This window comes from Syzygium oleosum, unplaced genomic scaffold, assembly GCF_021117445.2.
Source record: "Syzygium oleosum isolate NSW1041296 unplaced genomic scaffold, Sole_v2.1 Sole_v2.32, whole genome shotgun sequence".
NCBI classification, from domain to species: domain Eukaryota; kingdom Viridiplantae; phylum Streptophyta; class Magnoliopsida; order Myrtales; family Myrtaceae; genus Syzygium; species Syzygium oleosum.
In genome coordinates, this window is record NW_026607516.1 from 2,731,337 (window position 1) to 2,757,519 (window position 26,183).

The 26,183-nt window shown below is 40.4% G+C and overlaps 3 protein-coding genes across 10 annotated transcripts; all 3 read right to left on the bottom strand.

The window, feature by feature from the left end:
- Positions 1–2,024: 2,024 nt before the first annotated feature.
- Positions 2,025–7,896, bottom strand: LOC115687040 (AT-rich interactive domain-containing protein 1). Of its 2 annotated transcripts, none has more exons than XM_056304548.1 (2): positions 6,931–7,896; positions 2,025–3,555 (listed from the first exon to the last, which is right to left on the bottom strand). In XM_056304548.1, the coding sequence occupies exons 1-2, from the start codon at positions 7,546–7,548 to the stop codon at positions 2,668–2,670; spliced, it is 1,506 nt and encodes a 501-aa protein (XP_056160523.1). In that variant the 5' UTR covers positions 7,549–7,896; the 3' UTR covers positions 2,025–2,667. The 2 variants fall into 2 exon arrangements, with proteins under 2 accessions (XP_056160523.1, XP_030468371.1); XM_030612511.2 differs by having other exon boundaries at positions 6,979–7,893.
- Positions 7,897–17,743: 9,847 nt separating this feature from the next.
- On the bottom strand, positions 17,744–20,982 carry LOC115687062 (protein DETOXIFICATION 34). The gene is made up of 7 exons (XM_030612534.2): positions 20,171–20,982; positions 19,264–19,889; positions 18,864–18,920; positions 18,508–18,746; positions 18,246–18,364; positions 18,048–18,134; positions 17,744–17,965 (listed from the first exon to the last, which is right to left on the bottom strand). Exons 1-7 carry the CDS (start codon positions 20,546–20,548, stop codon positions 17,897–17,899), a joined length of 1,575 nt encoding a protein of 524 aa, XP_030468394.1. The 5' UTR covers positions 20,549–20,982; the 3' UTR covers positions 17,744–17,896.
- A 139-nt stretch (positions 20,983–21,121) lies between these two features.
- LOC115686960 (probable E3 ubiquitin-protein ligase RHB1A) lies at positions 21,122–24,974 on the bottom strand. 7 transcript variants are annotated; one of them, XR_008814823.1, is made up of 6 exons: positions 24,144–24,594; positions 23,588–23,663; positions 22,541–22,880; positions 22,288–22,397; positions 21,597–21,691; positions 21,122–21,511 (listed from the first exon to the last, which is right to left on the bottom strand). XR_008814823.1 is itself a non-coding variant. In XM_056304663.1 (6 exons), the coding sequence occupies exons 1-5, from the start codon at positions 24,248–24,250 to the stop codon at positions 21,659–21,661; spliced, it is 666 nt and encodes a 221-aa protein (XP_056160638.1). In that variant the 5' UTR covers positions 24,251–24,595; the 3' UTR covers positions 21,122–21,511; positions 21,620–21,658. The 7 variants fall into 7 exon arrangements, 6 of the variants coding, with proteins under 6 accessions (XP_056160638.1, XP_056160637.1, XP_030468258.1 ...); XM_056304663.1 differs by having other exon boundaries at positions 21,620–21,691; positions 24,144–24,595; XM_056304662.1 differs by having other exon boundaries at positions 21,122–21,520; positions 21,620–21,691; positions 24,144–24,595.
- Between the last annotated feature and the right edge of the window lie 1,209 nt (positions 24,975–26,183).

Here is a 26,183-nt window from a genome sequence, read left to right on the forward strand (position 1 = left end):
AGCAACCAGGAACCGGACCAGAGAAACTAGTTTTTTGTTTTTGGAACCAGACCAGTTCCGGAGTAAGACAACGGAACCGGTGGCATGTTCTTTTTTTTTTTTTGATTTGTCGTTAATGATCAAAGACGAAATTGAAGACGCGTAACATTTGTAGCTTTCATGAGATTTTTCCAACTTGTGACAAAATTTAATTGGAATGAACAATTACTGTTATCTTTTAATTTGTTCTTGTCATCTTACTCACGTGCATAAGTAAACGAAGTTGCTCCAATCTCGAAAGGCCTTCCTTTGTGAAATAGGAGATAGATTAGGTTTTTTTACAGATTTTTAAGAAAATTAGTCCGGGTGGGCAGCCCCACACTTGAAATCGGGAACTGGATCGAAATTCATCAGAAACCGGACCGATGACCACGGGAACCGCCCTGAACCGACCGATCCGATCCGATTTAGACCACCGCCTCATGGTGGTCCTATGAGGTGGTCGTCATCCTCAGCGACCAACATATGGCCGCATGGCATAAACATATCAAATATCCTATCTTAGTTAGCCTTCCAATTCTAGTTTCTAAAACAAGAGAAAAGATCTGATCTACAACCCATAGACGACAGTGAAGAGTTCGAATAATATATCGGCAGGAGTGACCCATAGCTAATGGTGCACTTCACCCGTCATCCAAGAAATGAAAATCAGCCCTCAGACGCAACGAATCTGTTAAAAAGCAACAAAGAAAATGGCATTGCATCGTCAACCAACACCAACACACACCTACAGAGACCCCGTTTGGACATTTGGCAAGCATTCCCAATGCTGGCTTTCAGAGCTCTAAGTTAATCCGGACTAGTTTTGGGCTTTCAACATTTGCCAAATACTGAAACCAATTTTTTTCTTCCCAAACTACCCTCACTAATTCTTTAATATTTTGATTTTGCCCCTTGTTATTACTGTTCATCTTCTTTGCGCGAGGGCGGCCGGCTAGAGCCAACGACGCCAGATGAGGACGACGAAGGATCAACAAGGTCATACGACCCCGGTGATGGCCGCCGGCGGTAGATCTGACTCGCCGGCGGCCATAGCCCTTTGCCGGAGCCTGCAAAGGGTAAGCTTTTTTTTAATTAAAAAAAAATCCCGAAACCCTTTGCTAAAAAAGATTATCAAACACTACTTAGGCCAAAATAGCTTTACAAAAACTTTTTTACCAAACGCAATTTGCCTTTCCCCAAAAGGTTTTAACCTAAAAATATTTACATTTCCCCAAAGCTCATTTGCAAAGTTGAATCAAACGGGTGCAAAATCCGACTATCTAGACAAATAGTCTTTCATGTATTTCAAAATCTCACAATGGGCTGTTCACAATAACGTTTGAGAAGGTATTGCCTCTTGGTTTCATGTAAAACAGAAAATACAACTAATCCAGAAGATTTTCATCCCATCCCATCGTACCTGTTATCAACATTAGGGATTACTGCAGCAACTGTTGACCGTAGCATTAAGTAGATATTGACTTTCCAGTATTAAACCCGAAAAAACGAGTGCTCTTTCATAAATCATTTCCAAAAGACATGTTCCCTTCAATTGAAGCATAAAACGAAATCTCTCTGAAGTTCACAGTAAGTGGCCATAATTGCAAAAGGCAAAATGTCTCCACCTGCTCGTATACACACCACTGGAGCAATGACGTTCACGGCACCTTCCTCCACTAGACTATTACTTTCACTTAAAACATACAATTGGATCGATCCCATATAAGAACATCACCAATTGATAACTCACTTTATGAACCAGCTAACAAAGAAGTTCTCATATGATTTATAGATCTTATGGACCAAAACGTTTTGAACTACTAAGGATGTTGGTTCCTCCATATAAGCCCACGTGATTGATAGTCCAACCGAACTTGGATTACATGGTCTATAAGCCATAAAATATTTTTGTTATCAGCTACTAAGCATTTAAATATCCAACCGTTCATTCACAAGAGAGCCGACAGTCAAGTTTGTGGAGGAAAAGAACAAATGGCTCCACATTAGAAGACAATAACTAGCAGTAATTTCAAATTTTCATAGTCCAATCAATTTTGTCTTTCACAAGTGAGTATTTGCACTGACATGCCCAAACATACCAACAAATGTGTAAGCAGTCCTAAGATTATATCACAAAATTGATGAAGCCATTTCAATGGTCAAACAATCTCAACAAGTTTCTCTAGTTGCTAAATTGTGCTGCAAAATCAGCATCCATTTCATCGCCTGGCTTTACTATGGACTCTGGCAACTCGCTAAATCAGGTGACTAGAAAGGAAAAGTTGAGGTACCACGGCTAACCGAAAAACAAAATACCTGTCTTAGATGTTGGTTGTCAACATAAAGCAACTTGGTGTGTATCTCAAAAACTGAAGGTACATGGGCCAAAAGCACTTGGACAGTACTGCAGCTTCTACAGCCAAAAGCTACCTTCTGATGGCAACATCTACCATAGCCGATGATCCAATCCATCAAATATCCAAAACAGTGCTCACTTATGAACACCAAGACATTTCACTTTCTAAGCAAATTCCATGCTGATCAGCTAAGAATTCTTTTGGAAACACGGATTTGAGAGAGGCACCAACAGAGGATACTCCCAGAATTTACATTTCTTGGCATATCACCTACTCGCGTTCTATCAAGTCACTTTTTGCTATTAGCATGTGACTTTGTGGGAGAATAAAATATGGAGCTTGTGGATTTAGTTTCGTGACGACCACCCCATTTAACTGCTAGATTAGTTTCTGCCTCATCATCATCACTGTTAATGTCATTTGGAGAAACCCTGTTCTGGCATCCTCGTCGTTGCAGAAGAAAGACATTAAAGTAGTAGCTTACCAACTCCTCCCTGCTTTTTCTTGGAAAAACTCTAAATATCTGGTCCCAGAAACACTTATCCTGTGATAGGGAATTCATCTTCATAATGGTTGCAAACTTATTCCGTTCTTCTTCTGTCCAAGAAAGTCTTACTTCCTCTCCCATTTTATGAAATTTCCACCGGTAAAATGCTGAGCCCAGTTCAATTTTCAATTTTAACCTTTTCTCAGCGATGTGAAATCTGACGCACTCTGTGGAACCCAGAACCGGGCAGCCGCATGTATTTTGTCTTCCCTTTCCAATAGGATCCCTTTCAATAATAATTCTTTTCTCTGCTTCATTGAGTGGCCAAACCTTGGTCCCCAACCATTTAGAGTCAATTTCAGAGGAAATCCCATTCCAGACAGGTACTGCAGCCTGATATTGAGAACCCAATGGAACTTTTTGAAGATTATAATCCCGAAACAATAAATCTACAGTCGAAGAATTAGATGTAACATCTTCACCGGCATTATTTCCCATCCTTGCCATGCATGTACTAGGACTTTTGTCCACGTTACTTTGACCACTGGAGGAGAATGACTCAGAAAAGGCTTGACCGTGCGTTAACTGTTCTCCAGGCGAAACCTTCTGGTTGCTTTTTGATCTCTCCCTGAGATTGTAGCTGGATCCAATATTATCATCATACATGCGTAGATCCGTCTTCTGATTTTTCTACAAGATGAGTCATGACCTCACTCAAACATTGCATTGAATGGACACATCTAATTTAAAACTTAGTCATAAAAATATTACAACGAAATATTAGAATATAACATCATGAGTTGAAATACCGAGACAAAATCTCCAAGGAGAAATTAAAGGTGCATTTAGTTCCGGAGAATATTTACCAATTTTTCATTCACTCAACATTTTGATGAAACTGTTTTAATACTCAACATTTCAGCTTCCTGAAAACGTGTTCCGTCCATTGGATACAATTTGCAACTTTTTGTATCCAATTATTGGTTTCAATCAAGAAAGTTTCATAATGGTCACTAAAACAAAATTCAGCACTTCCAGTTAATGAAGTGGAGTTCAACGAGCTCCACGAAACAAGCCTATGTTCAATAACCACATAAGAAGATAAACCTTTTAAAATCAATGAAATTTGGCAATGCTTCATATTAGAGTTTCCTTATTTCGCTATGCAAAAAAAGTGAAAACGCACTATAGCTTTCTCGTTTTCATGAAAACTGTTTTCTGGTTTCAGAAAATTTTAAAACAAAGCGGGCTACTGTTGTTTTTACAGAAGATCGAAAATAAAGGGCTAGAAAACTAATAACCAAATGCACCTCTTGGCTGTAGTCACTTTTCACTCAATGAAGCCAACTGACACTATTACCCAATAAGGTGATACAATCTCTGAGGTAAACTCCGTGGTCAAAGAAATATACTTATTTCATCGGTTTTGATTTGTTTTTCTGCTAAGTATCTTATTCTCTACCCATAATTAGGTCAGACAAATTTTGACACAAATTGACACAACCAAACATATTCATGGAAGCAAATGTTTGTAAACTAAACAATGACACGTTCAACAAGAATGATAACTAGTTGCAATCACACAATTTCTCAAATTTGACACTTGAACAGGAATTGCAAGCCCCACCCCTAAGCAACATTTACCAAAAGGAACTTCTGCACTTTACAAATAATAAGCATCTTTCACCCTTTTGTATATCCCCCTTGGGCCATCTATCACTTATGAAGCTCTCAGCAAAATATCCAACATGAATGTGTACGGCTAATAATGATTTTGTGTTGGAGGAATGTTAGTAACAGACATGGGAAATACCAGAATACCGTATTAGAAAGATAGAAGAGAAGGAGCAGGTAATACTACTGAGTAACCAGTGAATAAGGAAGAGAACCGGGTACAGAAAACATAGCTCATGAGAATTTGTAGCAGCAACCATATTCAGCAATTGTTAGTTAAATGGCATTATGGAGTAAATGAAATATGCATAGTAGAATTGATAGCACTTTCTGGCATGAAAGTGGGGAGAAAGAATGGGCAGTGCTATTTCCACTCCATTTTGACTACGACACCCTTTTTTTACTTAAGTGACCGAAATACCCTTTTCTCTTCAATTAATTCTTTCTTTGTTTATCAGGTTAACTAACAAAACTGACTTTATTTTTATCATCTCTCATCAATTTCACAATATAAATGCCCCTAACACCCAACAAGATATCATCTTATCCTGCCTCATGTTATCACTTGGCCTAGAGAAGGCTGTTAATTTTAAATTATGGTCTCATATTTTTAATCACAAAAGCTACATAGAAGATTAGGAATTTCTATTTATGACGGCTTATGAACACACAATTAATTGACTATTTTTTATCAAATAGTTTGAGCGAAACTACATTTCAAAGTTAAAATTAAATTTCAATCTAATTATCTAGTCGATCTTGATCAAAATGGAAAAAAAATGATGTAAATATGGAAAAGGTTGATTTGTTAGAAATATGATCAAAAATTTAATATGTTTATATTTAGATCGTTTCAAAACAAAAGATAAGCACACAAAAGGAAAAAAAGAAAACTTCTTGCTCATCAACTTCTACCGTGAAGGAAGTAATTAATACCGATTGTAGATGCAATCTCAGAACAAGTGGATCAAAACTTTAAAATATGCTTAAAACTTCCCTTTTAAATATTTTGATGTGAATTTGAAAATGAATAAGTTGTAACTAAATTTTCAACCCCCATCTTGCAATTCAGATTAAAATGTGAAAAGCTCAAAATAAAGTACAAAATAACTTTAGAAACCTACAGACTTATTCCAGAAAAACACCCATAGTCAAGATTGGCTTTAAATTAGATTGAAAATTTATTTTCAACTTTAAAATATAGATTTGCTCAAATTATTTGAATGAAAAATAGGCAATTAATTGTGTATTCACAAGCCATCATAATTAGAACTTTCTAATCTTCTATATAACTTTTGTGATTAAAAATATGAGACCATAAATTAAAAATTAACTTCATTAGGCAAAGTGATAACAGGGTGTAGGATAAAACGATATCTTCGAATTTATGTTGTAAGCCGATGAGAGAGATAACAGAAATAAAGTGAGTTTTGTTGGTTAGCCTACTGTGTATTCAAAAGCCATCATAAATAGTGCTTTCTAATCTTCTAAATAACTTTTGTGATTAAAAATATGAGACTATAAATTAAAAATTAACAACTCCTCTAGGTAAAGTGGTAAAATGATATATTCACATTTATATTGTGAAACTGATTAGAGAGAAGATAAAAAATACAGTTAATTACCTTACCAAAAAAAAAATAATAAAGTTAATTTTGTTAGTTAGCCTGATAAACAAAAAACATTACATTGAAGAAAGAGAGAGAGAAAAGGGTTTTTCTATCTAAAACCCCAAAAAAAAAAATGCCTTAGCCAGAATAGGGGGGGGGGATATAGCACCAATCCAAGAAATCTTCAAAACATCGTCGGATGGAGTCATGAATTACATGCATCGGTCATTCACCTCCATTTAAATATAAAACATCGGCTATAGCATTGATTAACATGCTATTATTTGACCTTCGCTTCTATTCATGAGTAGATTCTCTTTTAAGACTTTAAACTGTAGAGAAACCCACCAAATTTATCACAAAAAGAGTACTCATACTAGGACAGACACGAGTGCAAAATTGGAGGTGAGCATGATCTTTCAACATCGATAGACAAAATTATCTGCAAAAGCACACTTAGAGGAGTTTTGACCAAAAAAAGGACTAAAGAATAGTTAAAACTGATGAAGAATCCCCTTAGTTGAATCAGGGTCATTCACCCTAAAGAAAAAGCCCCAAAACATGACTTAAATCATGAATCTGCATCCAAGACTCAGCAATAAACTCCATTGAATAAACCCAATGCAACACTCAATGGAAGATTGCAAAACACACTTACAGTCAGATAGCATATTGAGATCCAACAAACCGTGCAACGGAAGATTTCATCCAAGAATCAGCAATAAACTCCAATGAATGAACCCAGTGCAACACTCAATGGAAGATTTCAAAACATACTTACAGTCGAATAGCTTATCGAGATCAAACAAACCGTGGGATGATAGTCTACCTGCCAAGTTACAGGTCCCATGTCCTTGCCACCGTCTTGTCTATGGATCATAGCTTCACGTGCCAACAACACCTGCTTCCACAATACTTCATTCCCATAAGACTTCCATTTTGACTTCTCTGGCAAAGCACCTAATCCTGAAGCGCATGGATCTTTGGCAAATTTAGTCAACCATTTAAGCATACCCAAAAATGGCGAGTGTTTCCTCTTAAAACGAGACAACACCTCTTCATTAAACACCTTTCTATCCAGAATCATTACATTGTCGTCGTCATCATTAAACGATGTCTGAGAACCCGATTGAGCAACCACACATCCCTTCTCATCATCGGCTGAACTTACAGTTCTCTCGTCCTTCTTTTGGTCCAAGTTTACCGAGTCTTGATCAACAATCTCATAATGCTTTCTCTTCTTAGTACCGTCCCGTTGCTTACCACCCGTCGACGCCAGCAAATCACTTCTACTGTTCAAATCCCCATTGTCATGCAGCAGCTTCCCACGGTTCACCGAAGTTAACTCGCTCTCTTTGGAGTCCATATGCATAAATCCCTCATCCTCAACACACATCATCAACTCGAAAAAAAACAAACAAACGGCGCTCTCGCACTAACCCGCCGAGGCAGCCGAGCCAAATCTCACACAGACAGCACACCTCCTAGCTCAAACGAAGAACGGCATTACAAGCAGACAAAGGCACCGGCGCATTCCGATTCGGCTTCCGCGAGGCTCAGGCGCTCTACGCCGGGCCACCACCCGCCGCCCCTGCGACGAAACACCTCAGTTCAAGACACGTAAGCAAAGCGAAAAACAAGACACGGGCACACCGCATTTCTCTCGGACCCGAAAACATTCAGCTCAAAGCAGAGGTCGGAAAACGAGTGACCCAGGAATCACGGGATCAAGCGGATCGCGACGGACCGTACAGATTCGGCAACTGGCGGGGTGGGGGGTCGGGGGGAAAAGCGAGCGGTTTCGAGCCTCGGGTTTTTGGCGGGAAGAGGGGGGACGATCTAGGGCTCCTTCGGAGGGCTTCCGCTTTTGGACCCGCCGCGCTCGCTCCACCCTCTTAGCTGCGCATGTTTTGGAAGCGAAAGGGAAACAGAGAGAGGGAGAGGGACAGGAACGCGAAAAGAGCAAAATTCAAACTTCAATTCTCTCAACAGATGCAGACCCACCCTCCCATCGCAAAGCGAGAACCCAAAAGACCAAAACCCCTCTTTAAAAAACAAGGGAGGAGGGCGTGATGAGGGGAGGTGGCGAGGGGGAGCGAGAGACCATTTTCCTTTTTACCTTTGTGGAAGTTTTCTCCGGAGAACCTGGGCCTTCTTTCGGCGTTGTTTCGGCCTCTTCGCAAAGAGCTCTCTGTCTACTCCACGGAAGCCCTCTTTCGTGCGTCTCCTTTTTGGCGATCGAGGAAAATGGGAAAGGGGACAACTTACGAAAAACACCGAAGGCCGCTCTTCGAGAGAGGGGGCCCCTTTTTATAGTCCGATGAGTGTGGGGTTTGATGATTGACTAAACCTTGGTTAGTAATTAACCGTGGTTGGTTTTTGTATGTAGGGTACGTATCGCTTTGTGTAGGGTGTGTTGAATGTGGAAGGTTAAAGGGTCAAAAAGCGATTTTCGAGGAGACGGTGGGGGGGAGAAGATGGGAAGATATTTTGTGTATCGGTTACCGCGCATGCCGTCGGTGACCTGTGGTGGCAGGTGATGACGTGCAGCGACATGTCCTGTTATCTCGCACGAGTTTATGTATTCTCTCATCCCCTAAGCGGTATAACTTAATTTGCGTCTGATCGTCCGAATTCGGATCGAGACGGGACAAGATAAATTGAGATTAGAAATTCTCCCAGTATCCTCCGAACCGGAGAAGATCTCATCATATGTTCGGTGTAATTTAGGATTGGATAGAAAATTTTTGAAAATACTCCGCCGTGTCGAGAAGCCTCCACCTCTCCACTTCCGACACTCCCCGTAGTGCCTCGGGTCTGTTGCCCTCTTGTCTATACGAGAGGGTCGCGACCCCCTGTCCACATCACAGAGATGGGGAGTTAAATCTCGACGGGATTGATTCGGGTTGCCTTTTAGTTGTTCCACTTGGGTTGTCGTTGAATTGCTCAGTCGAGGACCTGCGAAAGAGCATCGTTCACTCACCTGATGCAGATTGACCCAAAAACAAGAGTTCCCATAAAGAAATGCTCAAAAAAGAAGTTGCAGTTGAAAATGGATGGCTTTGCTATCTTTTGATGGGCTTATGGCTATGGAGGCTGTAATTATTGCTGGTTAATATGCGTAACACCTTCCGAAATAAACTCTCACAAGCAACTTTTTCTCTTAACTTTTTATTCTCTTAGTTTGCATTTTAACCACATATTGTTACAATGTTTTCTCAACCAAACCATTTAGATGATTTGCCTTAAGGTAAATGGATCACCTGTCTTTTACGAGATCGCGAGTTCGATTCACAAAGACGCCTTTTGACGTAATGACAAATCACTATCGGGATGGGTGACCTCCTTGGAAAGTGCATGCATATACGCTAAATGACAAAACCGCGAGACTCAGTATGAAAATGGCTAAAGCAAACAATACCCCAAGTAAGTTAATTCAGGAATATCACAATATCATATCAGAGCGGGACCTCCTCTAGTAGGTGTGTGGTTCGAGGACGAACTATACAGAAGCTGGTGGGCCCACAATGACCCGGTCAGAAGAAGGCGGAGAGTGATCGCGAGGTGATAGGGTTTGGACAAGGAGCGACTTCTGACAGACTTCTAGGATGGTGAAGGGGACAGAAATGAACAAAATTGTGAACCAAACAGGGAGAGAGCATGCTTGGAATATATATGAGAAAACTAGAATTATCCTTTTGATATAACCTAAGTAGCACCGACATGCGACACGACACGACACGACACGCGACACGTCATTTCTCAAAAAATAGAGAATTCCGACACGTTAAGATACGTTATATATTAAATATATATTTTTATATATACATGATAAATTATCATTTTTAAATTTGATTCAAATAAGTAAATAAATAATAATAAAAAGCCTAGAATGAATTTACCCTAAAAAAATTATGCACATAAATTTTCAAAAAATAATTATGTATAAGTAAATATGTTAGTTAAAAAATTAAAAGCAAATAATCAAATTTGAAAAAAAAAAAAGGAAAGTACAAGATAAAAAAAAAAAAAAAACAGCCCATTGAAAGCCCAGCCCACTTTCGACCCTAATAACATCTTCTCTATCCCATCACCTCCTCCTCTCTGCCGCTTCTCCTCCGCACGACCCGCAGCTCCTCCCACCTCTTCCTTCTCCTCCGTCACCGGCGAAGCGCGAGGCAAAGGAGATTATGGCGTGAAGGGCGTCGTCCTTGGCGCCAGAGAAGCGGGTGGCGAAGGAGATGACGGCGTGGAGGGCGTTGTCCTCGGCGCCGGATCTGCACCTTCTTCCTCATCTCTCGACTGCACCTTCTTTTTCATCTCTCTCAACAACGAAGGGACACGTGTGTCGCCGGCGTGTCCGGCACGTTGACCGCGTGTCGGATCTCCGACACGCAGTCAACGCGTGTCCGAGTGTGTCGGAGCGTGTCGGACACGCGACACGTGTCCGACACCGACTCGGACGCCTCCCCAGCATGTCGGTGCTACTTAGGATATAACGGCAAGCTTTGTTTTGGAACTCCAAAATTTAGCGTGCTCATGTTAGAGCACTACCTGGATGAATGACCTCTAGGAAAGTTCCTGTCAAAGTACAAAACCGTAAGATTTGGTATGAGACGGATCAAAGCGAACAGTACCTTGAGCGAGTTAGGGGGCGTTTGGCAACTTGCCAAATAGTAAAAATTTCTGTTCTTTTGTTTCCAGAATCAGTTTCGGAACAGAAATTCGTTTGTTAAAATTTTTGTGCCCAGGCACAAATTTGCAAAAAAATGTTCCCAGAATCAGTTTTGGAACAGAATCAAGAAGCAAAAAAAAGTAACTTCTTGATTCTGGAACAATTTTTTCATTTCTGATTCTTCTTGATTTTTTTCTTTCTTTTTTATTTGTTCTTCATCTTCTTCCTGGCCCGCCGCCGGCAACCGGCCACCGGCGCCCGGCCACCGACCAGGGCCGGTGAGGGTGGCCCTCGCCGCCCCGGCGACAGTGAGGTCGGCCTTGCCCAAATCTGGCGAGGTCGGCCTCGCCAGATCTGGGCGAGGTCGAGCCTCGCCTGGCCAAGGCGAGGCCGACCTCGCCGTCGCGGGGGGTGGCGACGGCGAGGTCGGCCTCGCCATGGCCGGGCGAGGCTCGACCTCGCCGTGATCTGGCGAGGCCGACCTCGCCATCGCCGGGGGTGGCGACGGCAAGGTCGACCTTGCCTTGGCCAGGTGAGGCTTGACCTCGCCGTCGCCGAGGGTGGCGACAGTGAGGTCGGCCTCGCCCGGCCATGGCGAGGCCGGCGGCGAGGGCCGCGACGTCCTCGCCGGCCATGGCCAAGGAAGGGAAGGAAAAAAAGAAAAAAATATTAAAAAATTCAAAATATTATTAATAAAAAGAAATTTTGTGTAGTTACCAAACTCATTTCTATTCTTTTTCTATTCTAAGAATAGAAATTTTGGACAGTTACCAAACGCCTTCAAATGCTTAGAAATTGTTCCCGGGCACGGAATAAAAAAGAATCATTTCTGAACAGAATCTATTTTCGGGCACAGAATGGTTGCCATACGCAGCCTTAATCCAGAATCATCACATTTACTTTCTAAAGGAACCAAAATCTTGAAATGTTTTTTTTTTCCTTTTGTGTAAATATTTATAAAAAAAAAATTCAACTTTATTTACATGCATAAGTGTGTTTTATTTGCCTAGTTGTTTGATTATACGTTATCATTTTCTTTCTAAATCATAATAATGCTTCACAAGGGGTGATGGGTTGGGTTTAACCAAACATCGTACTTCGGAAGCCCCTACTTATTTATCCCCACGGGTGGGTGGCAAAATGGATTTAGAACCCATATTTTTACCCATATTTAATGATGTGGGTCATAAATAAGTTTAGTATTTCGGGTTTAGGGTTTAGAGTTTTCGAGTTTGGTTTTGGGTTTTTGGGATTTAAGGCTAGGGTTTTAGGGATTCAGTTTTTGGGGTTTTGGGTTTTAGGGTTTTGGGTTTAGATTTCGGATTTTGGGTTTAGGATTTGGGTATTGAGGTGGGATTTGGGGTTTTGGGATTTTGGGGTTTAACATAGGAATGTCTTGTGAGAGAGAGCTAATATTGTTTCTCTTTTTGTTCCCTGGAACAAAAGAGTAGATTTTTTTTTACTTCTTATTTCTGTTCCAATTCCATTTCCTGACGTTACTAAATGGACTTCTGTTCTTTTTCTATTTCGGTGAACAAAAGAAAAGAAAAATAGAAAAAATAGAAACATTACCAAACGAACCCTCATTCTCTCAACTAAACCATTCAATTTGCCCGATGGTAAATTGGTCACCTATTTTTCACAAATCACAAGTTCAAGTCACATCATGAACGAACCTTTGAATGGCTCATGCTGTGTTGCTTGGCCCTGACATACCTCGTGTGATGAGACTTCTTGACCGTTAAAGTCTTGGCTGCAGTGACATACTCACCAACTGTGAACCTTCGAACTATGGGTGATTGAGAGTAGGTATGGCTCAAGTAGAGGAATATGGAAGCCTTATGGTATCATCAGAATGGATTGTCAGCAAGTCGCCCCTCCCGCTCTATTGCTAATAAAAAAAGGGACAAATGCACCACAAGTCCTAAAACTTATAACAAAAGTGCATTTGAGTCCTAAAACTTGCAAAAAGTTCATTTGAGTCCTAAAGTTAACACCGTTAGATTTACTAACGGAAAACGCTGACGTGTCATTTTTAATTATTTTTCTTGAGACACGTGGTGCCACGTCAGCAAAAATAAAAATAGAAATAGAAAAAGCTGTAAAAAAACCAAAAAAAGGAAAAAAAAAAAAAACAGAACCGGCGGAGGCCGCCGCCACAGCCACCGGGAAGGATCGGCGGAGGTCGCCTGGGCCTTCCCGAAGCCCGGCGACCCTCGCCGGCCCCGGGCGAGTCCCCGGTGAGGGCCGACAACCCTCGCTCAGATCTGGGGGAGGGTCGGGAAGGCCCAGGCGACCTCCGCCGGCCCCGTGCGAGTCCCCGGCGAGGACCGGCGACCCTCGCTCAGATCTGGGGTGAGGGTCCCGAAGCCCGGCGACCTCCGCCGGCCCCGTGCGAGTCCCCGGCGAGGGCCAGCGACCCTCGATCTGGGGGAGGGCGCGACCCTCACCCAAAATCTGAGCAAGGGTCACCAGCCCTCGCTGGGGACTCGCATGGGGCCGGCGGAGGTCGCCTGGGCCTTCCCGACCCTCCCCCAGATCTGAGTAAGGGTCGCCGGCCCTCGTCGGAGGGGCCGGCAAGGGTCGCCGGGCTTCGGGAAGGCCCAGGCAACCTCTGCCGATCCTTCCCGATGGCTGTGGCGGTGGCCGCCGAGCTTGGCCACCGCCGGTTCTATTTTTTTTTCCTTTTTTGGCTTTTTTTTGTTTTTTTATAGCTTTTTCTATTTTTATTTTTATTTTTGCTGACGTGGCGCCACGTGTCTCAAGAAAAATAATTAAAAATGACACGTCAGCGTTTTCCGTTAGTAAATCTAACGGTGTTAACTTTAGGACTCAAATAAACCATTTTGACAAGTTTTAGGACTCAAATGAACTTTTTGCAAGTTTTAGGACTCAAATGCACTTTTTGTGACAAGTTTTGGACTGTAGGCACTTATCCCAATAAAAATGCATATTATCCTTAAATCTCGAACCATTTGGGTTAGTTTTAGGAAATATTGAAAATATTTTCCGTTTCCGGTCGGGCAAACGCCGTAAAATATCCCAATAAAAAAATGCATATTATCCTTAAATGTCGAACCATTTGGGTTAGTTTTAAATCTTTCCATCCTATATACTTCCTAAAAAAACAAAAATCTTAAAATATTTTTCCCTTAGTGTAAACACTTATTAATTGTTTTTTTACTTTGTTTACATTCGTAAGTGTGTTTTATTTGCCTAGTTTTATTTTATTTTTTTGTCAAAAGAAAGTTGTATTCATTGCTGAAAAGAATACATGAGAGGTACATAGAGCAAAGCCCTAAATACTGCAAAACAAAGCCAAATCCAAAAAACAATGAGGATCAACGGTGCAATAGTAGTGTTTAAACACACACTATTCCACAAGAATGATTCTGTTAAGCAAAATAATTGATGGTTGATTACTTGATCTCGTATCTTCGTCAATGAAGAGCAAACACAGGAATTCTTTTTATAATAACTAGGGCATTGCCAGATGGCCGTGCGCGCCTAGATTCGGCTTCCTCTACACCATCGCTGTAAGGAGACAATCAAAATAGGTTGAACAAATATAGATCTAACATTTGAAAAAATAAATTTTCGTGATTTAGCGAGACGCCAAAACTGTTATGATCACCATTGAAGCTGGAGGCCCTGTACAGGGGTATCGAATCACCAAAAACATATTTATTAAACTCCCAAATTTAGATCGGAAGAAGATAGCTTCCAAAGCTAAAACTAAATTAGGAAAGTTCAAACTTTTAGATCTAGAACTAGAATTGGGAGAAGAGAGCTCCTAAATCTAAACCGAAAGACAAAAAGAAGGAAAACAATAATAAAACACAAACAAAATCAACAAGAGAGGAAGGGGAGGGTGAAACTAGCTCAAACCCTCCCATGGCGGAAGGTTGAAAAAGACGATGAAGAGTGAACAAAATCATAATAAGGTGACTAATAAGTATCACCCAAAAGGGGGTTGAATAGATTATTCGAGCACTTTTTAATCAATTTAAAGCAGAAATAATTGATCAAGAGTAAAGTTTGAACAACGTTTAGATTTTGAACAATCCTTGACTACCAAATGAGTAAATAAAAGGAGTTTTAAGGGATGGGAAAATTTACACACAAGACGTATAGTGGTTCGGCTTATATCAAGCCTACGTCTACTCTCCCACACTGACAGCCTACTGGCTGGATTCCACTAGATGATCAATCAAGAGATTATAGAATTTGAGTGATAGCACTCCATGTAAAATAGGTCACTCTATCTCACTTAGTCACTCTTACACAAGGTCTCTCAAGATTGCAAATTTTAGCTTAAGAAAGACAAGTGTCGCTGATCGAAGTATGCTCAGACTTTGGAATGGATGATTCTGGATATAATCTCTTCTTTTGCTCCTCAAAGCTTCGTCTCTTTATATACTACTCCACTTCCAAACTAGCCGTTGGACAGTCTCTAGAGGATCATCTTTCAGTCTTCATCTTGACAAATTTGTATAAAAGAAATTGAGTAGCCGTTGAATAACAAAATCTGAATTCCGCTGAGTCTGATCACCCATACAACCAAAACTTCGATTTTCATAAGAAAAGCCTCTCCATTTAAAAATAAAGTTGTCTCAATGGTTGATTATCAATCAATTATGGATATTTTGTGATATAAATAATCCTTACAAAATAGCCTTTTAAGATCAAGACTTTCCATTTGTGAAATCCAAGCCAGATTACTAGCCATTGTAATCATTTTGTAATAAAGTCTGGATCTTGTCTCGCATTCAAAACTTAAGTCAGGATGAGTTGTACTATAAAGCCTGAATCTTCTGATTCTGAAATTCTTCATCTGTCGTATGTAAAGTCTGAACTTCATGTTTTGCGATAGAGAATCTAAACTTCTCATTCTAATTCCAATAAAGTCTGGTCTTCTTGAAGTAATAGTTTGATTTCTTCATAAGCTTCCTGTACTTAAAATACTTCAAAAGCATTTGTCAGACTTATAAAATCTCATGGACAGTTTTGTCGACTTTAAAATCTATTAAGAGGTTTTTCCACCACATAATGCTTCACAAGGGTTGATTGGGTGGGGTTAGCCAAACATTGTGCTTCGGAAGCACCCATAATTTTGTACCAAGGGATGGGCAAGGGGTGAGGCACATGCTTGCGGGGATGCAACGCTCCTCAAGAGAAAAAAGTCTTTAATCCTTTTATTTTATATATTGAAAGTATATAATTGTTAAAGTTTGCATAATAGTTATGAACTATTCTACTTTAAATTGATTCATATTCTGTACTCATTAAAAGTATCACAATTTCATGAGTTTCCATTAATATGACTATTATGTATCAAAAATATAAATGTAAAATATATAATAACAATTATGAATTATTCTACTTTATACTTATTCATATTCTATACTTATTATAAGAATCACAATCTCATGAGCTTTCGTTGATATTGTCAAAATTATAAATCAAAAGTATATCATTGTCAAAGTTTTCTTAATAATTGTGAATTATTCTACTTTAAACGTATTCATACTCTATACTTATTAAAAGAATCGCAACCTCGTGACTTTTACTCTACTTATTCCGGTTAATACATTCATTTTACTCACATAATAATTTTTTTTTGTTAATTTTAATTTAAGTGGGTAATAAGTTATACATGTTGTTATACTATAACATTTGAGTTTTAATATATCACTTGGAATCAATAAATATATTTCAAACTATACAATGGGGTGGGGCTAATACCGGCCCTGCGCCTCACCAATTGCCTCGTCGGGCACTTTTCACATGTTTGCCCCATTCAAGGGGAGGCATCGCAGGGCGCAAATTCTTCACGATCCATGTCCATCCCTATGTGTTCTTACCTCATATGCATGTATTTTCGTTGTCTCGAATCGATGATTTCTTTTTCTAGTCAAATTGGTAAAGCGCCGGATCAAATTAATCTAGTACATATGTTTGATTGAATAAAAACACTGTATATGACGGGGCTCACGATGAGTTCTTACGATTTTCAGTATCCCAAATGTAATTTAGAACATATCCTAAGTTCATGCAATAATTTCTCAATAAACTACCAATTTTATTTGGCCAAAAAGAAAATAGCCAATTCGGATTAATGGTCTCTGCCTTTGAAAATGACCATTTCCTACGGAAAAAGGAATATGGCCCGTGGAAAAATCAATTAAACCTTTCGATGCTAGTAGTATGAACCGTTTTCTCACACCCCAGGAAAAATGGCGCGCATATATGCATGTGGTAAAAAAAGGAAAAGGGTTTTGATAAAGAAAGAAAAATTCAGATTTGAGTCATTTTAAGAATATATAATGTATTTTTTGTCCAAAATGAAGATAATTAATGAAAATTCATTAGCTATTTATGAGATACATGATTGTATTGTCGATCGATTTATAATGTTACGCATTGCATGGCATTATACAGTCACTATTTATTTTAAAGCAAGCATTAACTTTTTATAAAATTCTTAGGTAAAAATTTGAGGTTTACAAAGAGAAATTTTTTTTTCTTTACGCTTAAACAAATGCCAATGGTATACTCTAGCGCTCCGGTATGTATATCATCAACTATATTGATAATTGTAGATTATTGTGAAATATGGAAATGCACAATGATCAACAACTTCAGTTGACTCCGCTATTAAAGACAGAAATACTTCAAAAAAACAATATTTTTTTTATTAATAGGTAATAGAAAAAGAATATGGCAATGTCATATCACTAAATGTATAGTGGCAGTTTGGTAAGAGCAACTTATTGCACTCTTACTAGTAATTGTGTGACCATTTATTTTTACATTAGCTTTTTTTTTATAATGAACAGATAATCACGGTAAAAATATCAAAATACGACTTCGCTTTACAATATATTATATTCTACATGCAATGTTTATCCAGGTAATGGTGTATTTGCACACCAATTGCATTGAACAACCAACTAAACACCCCCATCTTCTGAGGTTTAATATAATTGTTCTAATTAATTGAATACATTGCTTTACATTTACCTAAACCTCTACAAGACAAAGCACTCACGACCCCATGTTTTTTCTTTGCCTACGTCAGTTCAGAATCTTCCTCGGATCCGCCACCCCATTTACGCATCCTCTCCGATGCTTGCTCAACCTGCAATCGAAGGGCCACAATCAGGAGATCATAATCACATCAATGAACAAAACCCTAGTGTACATATAGATCATGCGCGAACCTCTTTGTTCCAGTCGGTCTTGTAGATGATGATGAGGAGGATGATCGTCTGCAGCAGTGTCCCAAATATCATTCCCAACCAAATTCCCTGCAACCCCATTTGTATATGCATACAAATTTTTTACATATTCAACTGTCATTAGAAGAAGGAAAATTTTTCGCGGGGAATATAATTTTGAAGAGGGAAAGTTGTTCTTACCTGCACTCGTAAGTTCGTCTTGTAACCGAGAAGAAACCCAAGAGGGAGCCCGACTACATAATAACAAAACAAGTTGATATAAGCCACTAGGGCTTGCCACCCTCCTCCGACGGCGACGCCTGCAAAATGAAATGATATGCTAAATACTAAGAAAATTTGTGCACACTATATATGTCTCCATCATGCTAAGAAAATGGAAAGTTAGGGCCAAATTGAAGCAAAGAAGACTATCTCAAAAGAAACAAGAGTACATTCTGGTGACCTGATATAACTGGCTGTATACTGTTGAGCAACATGGTGATTCCGAGGAGGTAAGCTAGCTTAGCGACGGCCCCTCGCATCTCGCGGTCGCTGGTGAAGATGATGGCGAAGTAATCTTTCGTCGCCAAGATTAGGATCGCGAAAAACAGACCTATGATGAAAGACTCTATGACCGTGACAACCACGGAGTACTTGGCAGCTCTGGGATGCTTTGATCCAAGCTCATTGGAGATTCTAACACTGATCATGGAGTAGACGTCAATGCTTGGCTTTTTTTTGTTCTTTTTTTTTTGGAGGAAGATTAGAATCATTTTTAGAAACATTAATCGAGAATTAAGCAGAATTTCGGGAATTTACCTTATGGCTGCATTGATTCCTATGAACAACATGCCTTCCCATCCATTGATGTTCATGCTGGGGAACGCAACATAGTAAACGACTTCAGGTCAATGACTCCTAATTATTGGTGAGACGAAAAAAAAAGTTTGGGATAATGGCGTTCACACGGGGCAAAGTTCAAGACTTTTCGTGAGATTTTCTTTTTTATAAGAGTGGCAAATCGCGTCATATCATCATATTCGTATCGATTATTCGTATTCCAACACATTCTTTCAACGCGGTTAGAAAGTACTTTTTTATGTTGAAAATGGGTATATCTCGGCAAATAGGTGTCATATTCTCATGAATTATGCCGCAACACAGTAAGCTTCTCCAAAGGAAAGAAATCATGCAGACTAATAGTAACAAAGAGACCCACCAGATTGAGAGTGAGCCAACTGCTAGAACGGGGTCGTCAAGTTGGCCAGTGAGCACAATAATGGTCATGAAGTACCAAATCTCCAAGCACAGCATCACAGCTGAAGCCACCGAGAGCTTCACAAACTCCCACAGATCCTTGAAAGCCAACCAAGACAGCCCTTTCCAACCATCCTTGCACCACCCCACCACGTACACCACCTGCGCCACCGAAATCCCCCATGCCGACACGTCGTACGCCGCTGCCGCCCCCGCCAGCCCCCACCGGAACACCCTGATGAACAGGTACAGGAATAGCACGTGGGTGAGGAGCGCCACAAACCCGATCCAAGCGAGCACGTTGACCTTGCTTTGTGCTTGGAGGAACTTTTGGGTAGGGAAGTTGATGGCCAGGGAGAACATCTGGGGGATGACCTGGAGGGTGAACTTGCCGGCAAGGTCAGCAATGTCGTCCCGCTGGCCGAGGAACTTCAGGATCGGGGTTGCATAGACATAGAGGGGCAGGATGGCGAAGCATGCTGCCGTCAGGATGATCCATGACCGCTGCATGTACACGCCGAGCATGCTGATTTGCCCGGCCCCAAACGCCTGCCCACACAGCGTCTCTAGCGCGCTTCCCATGCCAAACTGCACAGATTTCGCATTCAAATCAGGAAATCAAAATGAAATGAGATCAAACAAAGGTCTCACATCATAGAATGCAATGAATAATAAAATCAGAGATGTATCAGCATGTATTGGGTTCTCCAATTCTAGGCTGATGTTATTCAGCATATGCTGATTGACCGAAAGCTAGAATTATCGAAGAGTGCCTCGTCGATTTCACGACGAGCACCGAAAATATGTGGGTGAAAAATGTAGGAAGAGAACACAAATAAATACGAATGCAAGAAAAATCGACAGCTTACTAAGAAACCGAAAGAGAAGTTGGCGATGACGGACAAGGAAATGGCCACGGCCGAGAGCTCCACATTCCCAATATGACCAACAAAAATGTTCGTGAAAGAATTGACCCCATAGTTACACAGAATGTTGAAGGCAATTGGACCCGCAATCACCCAGAGCTTGGTGCTTTCCACGCGACACACGTACTTGGCATCCTCGAAGGTCTCTACAGGCGCGTAGTCCCCTTCGCTGGGACCGAGGATGGTGGTCGGTGCGTGGTGGAGGTCGGCGGTTTCGATCACCGACTCACCAGCACTGGGATTCAACGGCAACTCGCTGCGGGACTCTGGTTCTCTTGGAGGGTTCGTTCCGCCGGAGTAGTCAGTGCCACCGACTGCCATCAATGACACATTTTCTTTATTATTCGCGATTTCGCGACGCCCTTTAGAATGTTGTACTCCTTTTTCTTTTTGGTTCTTTTGCCAACTCTTGCTGGAAGTTAGGGACAGAATTGAAATGAAATGCAAAAGGGTGTTTGTTCAGGGGAAAGAAAAATGAAACATCCAATTTGATGGCTTTCAGTTCCTGGAGAGGGTGGCTCGGATGTCTTTAGCCTGTTTTTGTTGGAAACGACCTACAAAGGAGATGGAGTTGCCAGGTGGTACAATTTGTAACAACTATGTATGCATTACCCTGGCCATTGAAATATCTCCAGTTAGAGAGAGAGAGAGAGAGAGACAGAAACAGAGAGAGGGGGTGCTGACTTGGTCTGTAGGGGGAGATCATTAGGTGGTAATGGTTTGTTCCTGAAAATCTCTCCTGTTTAGGTCGGAAGGTCAATGCAGCTTATGGTCAAAATATTGACTGAAACGATTCGATGTGCTACGTCAGTCCAAGATGGATATTCTGCCATGTCGTGGCAAAAAATGGACAAGCAAATTGTTGATGCAAAGAAAATTGGACAGGCAATTAAATTTTCCGAACATTTCACATGCTTTTTCCACCGAAGATCCTTTGTCTCCCCATACATTACAACCCCCAATTCGTCAGAAACATAACGAATTTCTTTAATACCCCAGAAAAAATTTAAAGAAAGAGCCACCATATAAGTAGCTTAGATACCTTCAGGAGTCGAAACAGAAGCAAAAGAAACAAAGACTGTACAAGATGAATCTTGCTGAAGGACAATCAAAACAGCTGAACCGGCAATTCCAGATCTCCTTTTCCTCAGGGATTATTATTCGCCTCAATCAAAAAATAGGGCAAAATTATAGATGCAGATCCATGTGAGGCCGGAGACTGGAGTTATAACAAAGAATTGAGACAATGGAAACCGAGCTTTTTCTTTACCCCCCCTGAATTTCCTGTATAACCTTCAAACAGCTAAACCAGACAGATTATGTACAAGAAGCCACCATCAACAGAACCATTGAAAACGAGAAAATTTGCCTCGGCAATGCAAAGTCGACCACCTCCGCCGAACGCACTCAGACTTCAGCTGGCAAGAAGAGCTACAAATCGAAGGAATTGTCGAATTCCATGATCTGCCACAAAAAAAATATATAAGCAAACAATTCCATAGTAAGCAAATACAAGAGCAACAATCGAGTAACGCGTGCATAAACGAATGAGTTGGGTAAGCGCACACTAAATCCTAAAACCTATTTACAAAGTGTGATTCAAATCTAAAACTTTTCCATTGAGCAATAAAATTCTTTCAAGTTTTTTACTCAAGAATTTGATGTAAATCCTGTACACGTGCCAGTGCCAGTGCCAGTGCCAGTGCCACATGTTACTATCACGTAGGGTTTCTGACAAATTTATCTTGCCGAGTAAACATAAGAACTTGATTGAAACTTTTGAAAGTTTACAAAATTTATTGCTCCATTCAAAAAGTTTCAGAACCGAATTGCACTATAAAATTTTCTTAGGACTTCTAGTGCACATATCCCACAAATTCATGATGATAGCAACGTGCTAAGTACTGCCAAAGGTCCGTTTCGTGAAGATAATACTGCAGCAAGGTGGGTCGTTTGCACATGATTTTGAAATGAATCTAAATAGGAGATTGTTAGGTCAATAAGTACTCTTATTCACAATTTGACTCCACAATATTCTGCAACGAGAGGAGAATGTGAACCTTATCACAGATGGGACAGATGTCACTTCTTTCCATCCACTCCAGGATGCACGAGAGATGAAAATGGTGTTCACATTTAGTGATGAATCTTGGGTTATCCTCGTCATACACTGCATTGAAGTCAAGTTGCACAATCACTTATTGCTGCTAATGCAACTATTTAAATCCACAAGAATTTTATTTTTATCACCCCCAAAACTTAGAAAAACAGATAATAATTCATAACGCAATTACAAATAGAAAAGGGAAGCACCTTCAAGACAAATGGGACAAACATCCTCCTCATCCGCTACCGAAACATTGAGGTCATTTGATTTAGAAACTTCAATTGCTTTTGGCGAGCCTAATGGAGCAGTGGACTGAGCTTTATAGTCTGGCTCCATGTGTTCTAGGCAAACTGGTTCCCTAACAGAGTCAGTGCCTATTGGTAGTGATCTCGACACTGTGTCATAGGGTAAAGGCAGCGGTGGAGGACGAAAATTATCGGGCATTGATGCCTCTAACTGCAAATCAACTAAAAACCCTGACGTGATGGCAGCAGCAGTAGCATCATGCGATGTGAGGGACTCATGCTCTTCCAAAGATGGAGGATACTGCACAGAAAGGCCGGAATTCTAGCAATGATAATATTCACCAAACTTGCAAATTATCTTTTAAAGAGAGAAACCTAGATATCGATAATCCGATCACGAACTCTATGCGCCAGACAATTTCAAAGACAGTACCAAATAACCACACCATTTACCAATCGTTAGACTAGAAAGTACTAACCTAAATCCCACACCTTGAAAATGGATTTCCATGTGTTGACCCATGAAGAATACACTTAGAGGTCGTAACGAGTTAAACCATTGTAAAGATACAATACACAGTAAACCAAGTTAAGGCATAAGATTTTGCTGACATTTCTCGATCAAACTCATTATGACTGCAAGATGTGACGCAGGCAGAGAGTATTGGTAGATCAGATGTAGAATTCTTTGATGCCATAAGAACTCTGTTGTCTCTTGACTCTTAAGTTCACAATGGCCTACACGGGCATCAAGTTCCCAGGTCAAATTCACTTAAATTTCGTATTATCTATTTAAATAAGTCAAAGGCCCCAAGAATGGTGGCCTACTTTGCAGGGGTACCCGGAGATACCCCTTTCGAGGAGTATTGCCCGTGTAGTCATCATGGGCTATGACCTCCACTGCTTAGCAAGATACTCGTACATGCATCACAGCTAAAAAAGAATAAGACACAGATGCACCCAAATAACGACAGTGTTAAAATATTGCTCCATAAAATAATTACTAACATAATAATATACAGGTGCCCCATTCAGATGAGCTTTCCGAGTCGAACAACAGCAGCCTCCCATTACAAGCAGTATCCTGTCCATACAATCACAACAAACAGCGCATGCATATTCAGGTATGTAGAGTGAGAGGATAGTCAAATGTGTGAAAATGGTGAACACATGCCAGTCAATCAAATGAGCTAGAAAGCATGGTAAACATAGAATCCATTGCACGCTAGACAAATAGAAGTACGAACTCTCGCAAAAATCTTTCTGAAGCTCACTAACCAGAGATGCAGATAACTACCGTGAAATATGTGATTAACAATCCTATCAATGACTTTCGGATTGTGGAGTCATAGCCAAAACATAGCAGTATGCATGATCACAATCATCAATGATAATCAAATTAGCAAAGTGCCTTGCTGGCAAGTGGATACTAAAAAAGCTTGTTCTAGCTACTAACCCAGAAGCATCGTAAAAGAAGAATCTGAATTGTCCCGGAAGAAAGAAAAGCTATTGGTTACAAAAACAATCCGGTGTCCAATGAACTAGAGTAGGAATTTAACAATACCATAGTATATTTATTGGAAGATCAAACTGTAGTTGCGCGAACATCGCGGATATATTCAGAGAGAACTCAATGTCTCCAGTTCTGTGCTTAACAGAGTAGAGTAACATGATTGTCCTAGAAATCACTACAGACTGCCACGACCAGAAAAAAACACATTCTTCTTTCACGACCTGTTTCACGATATCCAGAACTTAATAGCTCAATTACGGCTCTTTCCACTAGGGGAAAAACAATCGCAACACCAAAAGCTGCTACATAGAACAAAACATGCACAACCCAACTGAAGTCTGGCTCGGCAACTCAATTTTACAGAAACCATCCACCAACACGAGGAGCCAATGAACACCCCGAAACCACTACGGGAAAACCAACCCTTTTCGCCTCGCACACTCAAGTCTACCGGGTAAGGGATCATCGAGACCGGATGAAACCACAAACATGGCCAGCTTATTCAAACCCACAATTCCAAATCCACTCACCGCCCCTTACAGAAGGAGGACAAGAGGCAATCACAAGCAAAACTAGAGCCCGGTTCATCCGATCCGTTCAGCTCAACGCCAAAGCGAATTCTACGCAGAAATTCATCAATTCACGGCGCTCTGAGACACCGGTGCACATGAATTGCACGCGAGAACCGCTGATAACCAAGATTCGAGAGAAAAGCAGTTACCTTTACGAGAGATAGAGGGGGGGGGGAGGCTGCGCTGCGATTTCCCGAGGTAGCAGAAGCGGAGGTTTTTGTCCTCTGGTAGTTGTGCTTTCGTTCGGTTTCGTGAGGTTTCCACTTTCGCGCATGGTCCGCGCTTCTTCAGTAGTTTTTTACTCTTCTGTTTTTAAAAGAAACTGTTTGTTTATAACATTGGCCTTTGCTTCCTTATTTGTCCTGTTCAGATATAGGGGGAATTAATTATCCCACATGGTTTTTGTGACTTGCTTGACTTGACTAGCGCTAAGAAATAGGACAAAAATCAAACGAGAGATTAGTTGCGGTCTCGTGGATAGGATTAATTTAGATCTCTTCGATAGTACCCGTTTTATGAGCTTATGGCGAAAGTGGAAAGCCGTCGCGTTATTTGTTAATATCAAATTAAACCAATCCATCGGGCACTACATTTCTCGTCCTATCATGCACTTCTATGCTATTGAAAAATTAAGAGAAAAATTGTCATTGTTTTGTTATTAATAATTGCCAAAACGAATTCAGAACAAAGAAAAAGAATGTTACCGTATAAGTTTTTGGATAACTATCGGCGTGAATCTGTGCACACGGGAGAGTTTGTAAAAATAAAATCCAAAGTGAGTCGGAAAAGGAGAACCGTCTTTTTTTTTTTTATCTAACTTTTACGTGGTAACTTAAAAAATCCAATAGTGAATTATCACGTATTAAGTATGACTGTATGAGAAAGATATTGGTGAAATGGGTTGGCAGCTTAGCACGTGTGAGGGGAGATTTTCACCTCGAGGCCTGCACGTGCGATGTGGATATGACGCGAGGAATCTTACCCAAATGAATTCGGACAGATTCTATTGTATTGTTTATTTGATCTTATATTATAAACCCATTGCGTGGCCTCCGCAATCTCCCCCTTCCGACCAATTAGATTCTGCCATTGCTTCTTCTTCTTGTTTTTTTCTGTCGAAATAGATAAGCTCGTTCATTAAGTTCACATATTAATAAAACAAGGATAACGACATAAAATGGTATAAATGATCCATGAACTTTGGTCCAATCTGCAATGTAATCCCCGAACATTTAATTCGTTCGATATAGTTCTTGAACTTTAATCCAATGTGCAAGTGATCCCTGAAATTTTAATATGTTCAATGTGTTCCCTAAATTTTTTGTACATGTTCAATATAGTTCATGAACTATTTAATTCAAAATTAGCGACAACATTGAACATTTTAATATAGTTTATGAACTATATTGAACATGTACCAAAATTTCGGGGACTAGGGACAACATTGCACGCTGTGTTAAAGTTCAAGGATCTCGTCGAACAAATTAAAATTTCAAAAGAACCGTTCGTGTCGTTTTCC

Bases quoted from the DNA above. Each gene is read 5' to 3' on its own strand.
- LOC115687040 (XM_056304548.1), bottom strand. From the start codon at position 7,548: ATGATGTGTGTTGAGGATGAGGGATTTATGCATATGGACTCCAAAGAG. The intron at 3,556-6,930 runs GTAAGTATGTTT...CTCATCTTGTAG, and splicing joins TCTCGATAAGCTATTCGACT to AAAAATCAGAAGACGGATCT.
- LOC115687062 (XM_030612534.2), bottom strand. From the start codon at position 20,548: ATGGCAGTCGGTGGCACTGACTACTCCGGCGGAACGAACCCTCCAAGA. The intron at 18,365-18,507 runs GTCACCAGAATG...TTCATTTTGCAG, and splicing joins TATACAGCCAGTTATATCAG to GCGTCGCCGTCGGAGGAGGG. The intron at 18,135-18,245 runs GTAAGAACAACT...ATGGGGTTGCAG, and splicing joins AGACGAACTTACGAGTGCAG to GGAATTTGGTTGGGAATGAT.
- LOC115686960 (XM_056304663.1), bottom strand. From the start codon at position 24,250: ATGTTACTCTACTCTGTTAAGCACAGAACTGGAGACATTGAGTTCTCT. The intron at 22,881-23,587 runs GTTAGTAATTAT...CTTTCTGTGCAG, and splicing joins GGGCACCTGTATATTATTAT to TATCCTCCATCTTTGGAAGA. The intron at 21,692-22,287 runs GTTCACATTCTC...TTTTTGTGGCAG, and splicing joins TCTGTCCCATCTGTGATAAG to ATCATGGAATTCGACAATTC.